This window comes from Ascidia mentula, chromosome 8 (assembly GCF_947561715.1).
Source record: "Ascidia mentula chromosome 8, kaAscMent1.1, whole genome shotgun sequence".
In the NCBI taxonomy this organism is placed as follows: Eukaryota; Metazoa; Chordata; class Ascidiacea; order Phlebobranchia; family Ascidiidae; genus Ascidia; species Ascidia mentula.
Genome location: NC_138573.1, coordinates 17,877,034 through 17,885,577, shown reverse-complemented (window position 1 = coordinate 17,885,577; position 8,544 = coordinate 17,877,034). Strand labels below are relative to the sequence as shown.

General features: G+C 36.8%; 4 protein-coding genes across 4 annotated transcripts in view; 2 read left to right on the top strand and 2 right to left on the bottom strand.

The window, feature by feature from the left end:
• The window catches only part of LOC145912533 (uncharacterized), a 52,196-nt gene that overhangs the window by 34,216 nt on the left and 9,436 nt on the right, over positions 1 to 8,544 (top strand). The window lies entirely within an intron of this gene.
• Positions 29 to 1,184, bottom strand: LOC145912762 (acyl-coenzyme A diphosphatase FITM2-like). Its single transcript, XM_083000348.1, has one exon. The coding sequence runs from the start codon at positions 1,168 to 1,170 to the stop codon at positions 250 to 252; it is 921 nt and encodes a 306-aa protein (XP_082856474.1). The 5' UTR covers positions 1,171 to 1,184; the 3' UTR covers positions 29 to 249.
• On the top strand, positions 1,737 to 3,671 carry LOC145910394 (large ribosomal subunit protein uL1-like). The gene is made up of 6 exons (XM_082997502.1): positions 1,737 to 1,775; positions 2,071 to 2,223; positions 2,549 to 2,697; positions 2,881 to 3,011; positions 3,085 to 3,213; positions 3,563 to 3,671. Exons 1-6 carry the CDS (start codon positions 1,771 to 1,773, stop codon positions 3,644 to 3,646), a joined length of 651 nt encoding a protein of 216 aa, XP_082853628.1. The 5' UTR covers positions 1,737 to 1,770; the 3' UTR covers positions 3,647 to 3,671.
• Positions 4,300 to 8,314, bottom strand: LOC145911784 (solute carrier family 49 member 4 homolog). The gene is made up of 11 exons (XM_082999224.1): positions 8,154 to 8,314; positions 7,931 to 8,096; positions 7,447 to 7,621; positions 7,144 to 7,283; positions 6,936 to 7,065; positions 6,738 to 6,873; positions 6,385 to 6,516; positions 6,163 to 6,230; positions 5,823 to 5,956; positions 5,540 to 5,719; positions 4,300 to 4,602 (listed from the first exon to the last, which is right to left on the bottom strand). The coding sequence occupies exons 1-11, from the start codon at positions 8,199 to 8,201 to the stop codon at positions 4,487 to 4,489; spliced, it is 1,425 nt and encodes a 474-aa protein (XP_082855350.1). The 5' UTR covers positions 8,202 to 8,314; the 3' UTR covers positions 4,300 to 4,486.

Genomic DNA, 8,544 nt, shown 5'->3' with positions numbered 1-8,544 from the left:
ATTTTCTAAACACAACCACAAAAAATTCAAATCCCACAGTACGAACGTTTCAATTCAAACAATTAAATGCAACAGCAACTCTGATAAAACTTGCACTGTTTCAATATAATTGTTAAAATGCAGCCTGGATGTAATAAGGTAAATTAGAGCACTGTTTGCAAACAAAACTTTTAATGCATTTTTGTAATTTTAATGGTAGAAATGTTAGTCAATCATATTGAAGTATTCAACACTGTTAAAAACATCTAGTCAGTCAGTTTTTTTGTGGTTTTTAACAAACAGGTCACCAAGCGGACCATGACCTGGAACAGATAAAGGAAACTTACATTTGTAACACTCATTGTAAGTAACAAGCCAGGAGAAAATGCCTATTGCAGCACCACTCGCTTTACTGTAAAATGAATGGAAATAAATGCAAGTGGCAAGCAACATTAACTCCCACAAAAGGCCAAACAAAAAATTTAACAGGAATAAAGTTTGTACCACAGGCAAAGTATATTTGTATCTCGATTTAAGGTTGGTCAATGATTTTGAACCAATTGGTCTAAAACTAGCTGCATGTATGGGTATTTTATGCCAGTTGAGTTGAAGACTTAATTCTGATTTCATGAAGAGAATACAAAATGTCAACAAAAAACAATGACCCGATATGTCCACCGCTTCCCAAACATATCCTTGTTTCAACTTAACACAATCCACTTTGGTGTCTATGTTTAGGTTTGGTGTTCTCTCCTTGCTGATACAAACTCCTGTCAAATTCTCAATGAAGTGGAATACAACATTCACCCAAAGGTACCAGACCAATGTTCCTACAGCTAATCGCAGTACAGTAGAAAATACAGCTTTCTTCCAAGATTCACAGCCATGAACAAATGAGGTTACTATTGCATAGGAGCCAGTTAAAGCAAGAGTCCATCCCCATGCTCTTTTAACAAAAAACATGTTGAGAAAGTTTCTTTTTTGTGAAAAATAGCTTGGACGTATGTCAAGGGCAGATGAGATAGCCGACACAAGCAAAACAATAAACCATATTCCAACCACTTTAAATGACATAGGAATTGAAAAATATCGACTGTTCGCTATTGCTTTTGTCAAATCATCCAGTCTAGAACGACTGGGTAGGCCATCTTCATCCTCTTGCACAGCATCTTGCCTGTTGAGTAACAGCATTATCCTATTTTAAAAAGTCTGCAACAAAAGCAATTTATAGCAGTTTTCGTTCGGAGTAAAAAAGGGGGGCAAAGCAAAATTTTGCCATAATCAACACACAGGCTACCTCTCAAATTTACATTATGAATGTAGTAAACAGGTGATTCTAATGACTCGCTTCAAAACTCTTTGAAAAAAAATCTAATGCACTGGCAAATATAGCTCTAAATCAAGGAGTGCAACAAATAGCACATGCTGTAGTGCACAGCACTTGTAAGCCTACCATTACACGAAACTAACTGGGGCACGTAAAGTAAACAACAACAAATGTACCGGTCGGTTCGTGTATCGCGTGGCCTCATTTGTATCGCACGTGTCAAGTCACGTTTGTTATTGAGCAAAACACTACTTTCACGTTCCAATTGAAATAAGAGAGTAAAAAGTGTACAAATTTCAATTAAACTTCTAAAATACTTTTAAATCTCGTTTGTTTTGAAAAAAATCAGCGCACTGTATTCAGACCCTAGTGCTCTGGATCAAACATACATATATCGCCGGCATGTGACGTAGTCAAGCACGATCTTTTCGTTTGCGCGCTGGCCGAGGAAGGATCAAGAGAAAATGAGGTGGGTTTATCTGAATAAATCAGCGGTATTTGTGTATGAATTCTTACGTAAATCGCATGGAGGTATTCAAGAATTATCACTGCTTGTGCCCAATGATGGTAAAATGCATGTATTATCGGAATTTACTTTGAAGATGAGAACTTTACTGAGGGTACATGCTAACAGCACTTACGTCTGTTAAGACAATGAATGTAGTTTTTGATGTTTGTCAGCAACTATGACATAGAAGTCTGATAGTTTGTTACAGCGTCCCAAGCTATTAGTCCCTTAATGCATATAATTTTTTGCACTGCAGCAAAGTTTCGAGAGACACTCTTTACGAGTGTGTTGGAGCCGTACTGAAAGGTTCTGGAGATAAACCTCGCAAATTTCTGGAAACTGTAGAACTACAGATTTCCCTGAAGAACTATGATCCGCAGAAGGACAAGCGTTTCTCTGGAACTGTGAAGTAGGAAAATACCTTGAGCAACAACCAATTTGTCCACATGGACAATGTTGGCAGTTCAATAATAGGGCTATTGAACGGACCTTTACCCTGGGTCTTAAATACTGGGTAGCAACACAGAAATATGTTGCGTTTAAATCATCAATGATGTATGTAAATAATGTTAACTCCACATTTCTGGGGGCAAATGATGTTTTCTTGTTTTTGTTTATTGGATTATTATACGTTTATGCTTTGTATTTGTTGGATATTCTGTTTGCAAAGTTTACCAAAATATCAGTTTTTGGTTTTGGTCATCTATTCTTCATCAAACATTTGTTTATTAAAGGTTGCCCCATGTTCCACGCAACAAGTACAGAATTTGTGTTCTTGGTGATGCCCAGCACTGTGATGAGGCAAACGCCAACTCAATTCCCTGCATGGACACAGAAGCACTGAAAAAGTTAAACAAGGACAAGAAACTTGTCAAAAAACTGGGTTGGTTGCTTGCCACACACATTTTTCGAAATATGCAATGAACTTTCTTTTATTCAACTAACAAAGGCACAATTTTTAATAAAATAACTGGTGATGTAAACACGCTCTATGGAAGCTTGTGTGAACAATGTTTGTGATGTGGTCTGCTGTGTTTTCTTGCTTTAACACTGTTTAAATTTGCAGCTAAGAAGTATGATGCCTTCATGGCCTCTGAGGCTCTCATCAAGCAGATCCCCAGGCTTCTTGGACCTGGTTTGAACAAAGCTGGAAAGTTTCCCACATTGATTACTCACCAGGAATCCATGATACAAAAGGTTTGATTTCATTCATTGAATTTGATTTTGTTTGTGGAACATATTATTCATACCTCCTTTGCAATTGCTGTAGGTCAAGGATATTAAGTCCACTATCAAGTTCCAAATGAAGAAAGTTCTTTGTCTTGCGGTTGCCGTGGGAAACGTGAAAATGAGTGAGGATGAGTTGGTTCAAAACCTCAACATGGCCATTAACTTCTTGGTATGTTTTTTCAATATGATTAAAAGTGCTTTGTGTTTGTGTGCACATAATAGCTAGAACTTCCTGGTATGTATGTCAGAGAGGTGTAGAAAATGTGCAACAGCAAAATGTTCAAGGATTCGCTAACAACAGGTTTCTCTGTACCTGAAGTTTGATAGTAACCTGTGATACAAAACTCAATTCCAGAGTTTAAAGAAGACTGCTCTTCTAGCATAAATCGTTAAATTTTGCCAGAATAGTGTTTAACTGTAGTATGTCTAGCAGCACATGATGCACAATGTTAATTTGTGAAGTTACCAATCACATTAGTTATAGTGAATTGTGATAGGGTTATTGTTTTTCTTTGTAGGTTTCCTTGTTGAAGAAGAACTGGCAAAATGTGCGATCCCTTCATTTGAAGAGCACCATGGGTAGACCACAGCGATTGTATTAAGTGTTAATAAATGCAATCATGAACATTGGTGGTTGTGATACGTGGTTAGCTGCTGTCAGTGGAGCGTTTGTGAGCGAGGTAAAAAAGGACTGATTCCCAACTTTCTTGTTTTCGCGTACAACTTGGAGGTTAAACAAATTCGACGCGTACCACCTAGTTAAGTGTTAAACCTAGGGGATGCAGTAACGAACATTTTGGGATCACTTACCGGTTTTTGCAATTTGCAGTATTTCCGCAAATTAGGAAAGGTGCTCGGGTACCTCAGTTTTTTATTCCAATTAAGCTAAAGAGTCAGGGAGTTTATCCTGTACTTAGTGGTTATTATTACTACAACAAAAAGGTCTCTTTAACAGTTAGTTCACCTTCGTGCTGTAGAACTTGGTATACGTAAAAAGTTAGGTTGAGCTGTTACGGGAAGACTGAGAACGACTGGATCAAGCACAAAATGTTAAAGAAAACGGAGATCACTTTTCTGAATCTGCCCATGGCCCGGGGGTCGTAAAAAGATAGACTTTACTTGAAAAGACACCATTTCAGTGCTCAAAAGTAGGCCGGAACGTGGAAAACTTTTTGTACATTGATTTGCTTTTCAATGCTCTAAAAACTTGTCCTGGCAACGTTTTTGATATACGCAACAGTATTACAAGAACGAGAATGGAAGGCACATTTATCTGCACGTTGCTACGAGTATTAACACTGAAAGAATGGCAACAATTGCCACGTGAAAATTCATTGGAACATTGAGATAAAACAATACAATATAAAGTGCACTAGTAAGACTATGCTGTCAATGGCTAAAATGGCCCTGAATTTAAGAAGGCGCGATACTTGACACATTATTTAGGGTTTCACAGCATCAATCTCCATGCGGACGTTTTTCCGAGGTACAAATATCACAAAAAAGGGAATGGCAATTCCACTGAAGGCCAGCAACAGATAATTGGCGATTAGCTGATCTGAAAATGAGCAGTATTTATATTTAACAAAGAGATGTAAAATCATATATTGTAAACAATCAATTGTAACAAGTACTTACGAAAATGTTTATTAAACTACACAACGCATATAAGTTTTGTGTCGATATTATTTAACTTCACGCTTTTCCATGACAATTTCAAAAGCGTAGTGCTTATTGTGCCTCACTTTTTTCACTGATATAATTGTTAGATATTTGTGGAGTATCCTACGTCCGTGAACCTCAATTAAGAGTTTGTTGTCTTTTGAATCCAAAAGACCAGTAAACCCATTGGGCTTGTGTGCCCAGAAGCTGTTTGTCACGTTTTTAGACGTGTAAGCAGTTGTACTGTACAGAGCAAATCCCCGAGGCATGAGCTTGCAAACAGACAGAGCAAAGTACAGGAAGCAACTTACGCTGTAACATGGACTGCTACTGACAGTTCGCATGGGAAAACGGGGTTTGCTTAACGCACACACGCATTAAATGTTTTACACAATGCAACGAATGCTCGAGTGATTATAACATAAAATTATGACCCATTAGCACAAAAAATTATGTTGGTAATTATTATATTCTTTGTAGCCCCAAAATGTCGATTATTCTTTACGGTGTTGTGTAACAATTTGCAAAAGTAAGTTTGTTAGCTGGCATGAGTGCGTCGCATAAATCGTGACGAGAAAATGTCGCTTTGGCACGTTTCTTTCCAAAATTACGCTTTTGGATAAAGTTTGCGTTGGGCTTCAGCACGAGGCAAATTTACACTCATTTTAACATCGTCGTCGTCCAAATTTAACCCATGCTATTTCTTAAGACAACAAGAGTCATGCTTGACTTTTGGTTTGATATAAATATTTGCAAATCAAACAGTCTGTTTTCAACGTTTTATGAACAATTTAAGTCTTTTTCAGAATAATTTTCAATAGATTCTGACTCACCATTTGTGCTTGAAAGAATGGTGATGAACGTGATTTGGAAAACCATTGAGAACCACATACAGACAGCAGTGCTTGTACCTTCACTGACTGGATAGGCAAGATCACTGGCATACTCAGCAAGTAGAGGGAGTGATGAATTCACAAATATTCCAATCAATATGCAGCAAACATACAGTGTAACTGGAAAAATATACAGGTGGATTGTCAAATAAAGTTCACCAATACAAAATATTGTTTTCTGAAATAAACCAACTGAAATATATTTGGTGTACATGGTAAATACCTTCTGTAAAATGAAACGGCTCCCAGTCTATCCACCCCATAGTGGCCACAACAAGGTAAGCGAAAGCAAGAAAAACAAAGATCAACAACACAATTATTATGCTCTTCACATGGCTTTTGAATCGGTCTGCCACCCTGGATAAAATAAATAAAATCTAAAATGGGTAATGTTGCAAAGAAAATACAGAAAGACAAAATACAAATAATTCTCTTTTATAAATCTTCTTTTCCTCTTTCCGTAACAAGAATGGAAAAATATAGACATGCAAAAAACATCAAGATAGAGTTTTCTTTAAATTTGAACTTTTAATCTATAGGTAAAAAAATAAGTAAATATCTACCATCCAATGGAGAAACCAACAGTTACACCTGCAACATTCATCAAGGTAGCTATGTTACCGGAAACAGCCTACATCACAAAACAAAAAGTTTATGAAAACTTTATTTTGTAAATTTAACAAAGCACAGGGAATGTAAATAAACAAAACATTGCCACTAAAAAGGGGAAATACCTTTTAGTTGATTCATAAAATTACTTAAAAAGTTAATTTAACTTTTTGTACCTGAGAAACATTGTAGTTACTGTACAAATCTGCAAACACTCCACTCCATGCATAATAGGCTGCAATAACACAAGCTTGGGTAACATTAACTGCCCAAAAAGCCCCAACTTTGAGTAGATGCTTGAGGGAAGCCTGCAGTTAAAACATAATTGCAACTCATGTGAACATGTCATATTAAGGTTACGAATATTTCACAAAACTTTTCTACAAGTTAGGCCCATTTTAAATTTGCATCTAGGTATTTCATCAACACACAATCTGGTCAATAGTCACACACAAATTCTTATACATTAGGTTTTTTAAAGTGTCGGCGCAACACTTTACAGTCAGTGTTGATTTTACAGTTATCTTACTAGTAAACCAAGCCGACTTGCACTTGCTGTGGGACTTGGTGCTGTTGGAGGTTTGTTAGGGAAAAATACAATAACACAAAGCAGCACTGCAAGAGCCATTCCACAGTACATGTACATCACAATCCCAATTTCACGCCTGTATTTATAATTATATTAGCCTTAAATTAAATAGATAGCTGCAGATAAACAAGGAATTACTTCATTTGCTGAATGTTTGTAATGTTGCAAGAATTGTTTCCAGCAGAGATCAAACTTATAGTCTTGTTGCCACAAGCATAGACCGGCCCTGATACAATCTTTGGTTCAACAAGGAAGCTGAAAATTGCCCCTTTAGGCAAGCAGTTTTAGGACACTGTCACACAAAAATATGGCCAATATACATTGAAGAAGGAAATGCATATCTTACCAACATTTCCTGAGAGAATCATAAAAGATGTAGCAGTTATTCTATGACTTGGTGGAAACCACACATTTGATAACATTGTAGGAACGGACAAAACAAAGCTTGAGGCCATTCCTGCAAAACACTGGGCAACTTGAGCTAATCTGTATGAAATAAAAAGTGTGATTGATGAAGTTTACAGATAGTGGTTCTGCATCTAATTAAGTGACATTTATGGCATTTTATTAAAACATGATCATAAAATAATCAGAATATCACACCACAACTGTACTTGTATTGTTTTAATAAAATATATCTTACACTTACATTTTTGTTGCAACTTCACTAGCTGGAAGGCACCGAAGAATCGATGCAACAGCCACACTTATTGAGGCAAACAGAAATTGCAATCTCAATCCCCATTTGTCCAAATAAACTATGAACAATGGTGTGCAAATGAGCAAAACTCCAGCTGGAAGACTTGTGAAGTAATCAATGTCTTCTGTAAATCAGTGAAATCAGTTTATTGTAGAATCTTTACATGACATGGAGCCCAGATTGGAAAAAATGCCGTATTTAGCGAATATTTACTGATAATCCGCACAATATTAATGAGCTAATGCATTACCATACGAAAAACGTTGCCATCGTCTGCACAATTAACGATCGCCGAAACGAAATCCACTGCGCAAAAAAAAACTTTTCCAATCTACAGTTGTGAAAAATATAATTGATATGTACAACACTACATAGTGTGTGTATAGTAAAGAAGTTTTTATTTGTTAGAATAAGTGATAAAATGTTAACTTACTGTCGGTGAAGTTCAAAGCAGCTTTAGCAGACACACTAATGGGACTCCATGTGTTTGCAATCCCCGTCTGAATGGCAGCAAAGAAAGCAAACACTATAACGACATAGTACCTGTACCAATACAACCTGTACGAGTTTTTTTCTTCATTACTATCACTCTCACTCTCCTGTAATAGAAACAAGCAAAAATTAAATTAGTTTTAAATATCCATTTTTTTAATTACGTTGATTTCGTTGTTGATGAGAATATCTGCATCTGTGTCTTGATCCATTACACCGGTTTAAGTCAAAACAGTTTTTCACAGCTGTTTATTGGACTATACCATCGCCGCACGAAGTCCCACTCTCAACATATTTAGCTGACTGTTGACTTCGGCACGAATTCCACAAAACAAGACAACAAACATTGTCATTAGGGACTTCCCCTAATATGCTCCATTGATTCGCACTTTTCTCTGATTCATTTCGTTGTTATTCTCGGTCATTTTCACTCTGCCACCCAACTAGTCTCGGTCATTTAACTAACAACTGGCACGCGGTAGAAGTTACTCGCTCAGTCACTAACGCGCTTGGAACAAATAAAATTTTAAGCCACCTGGTATGGCAAACGTGTGT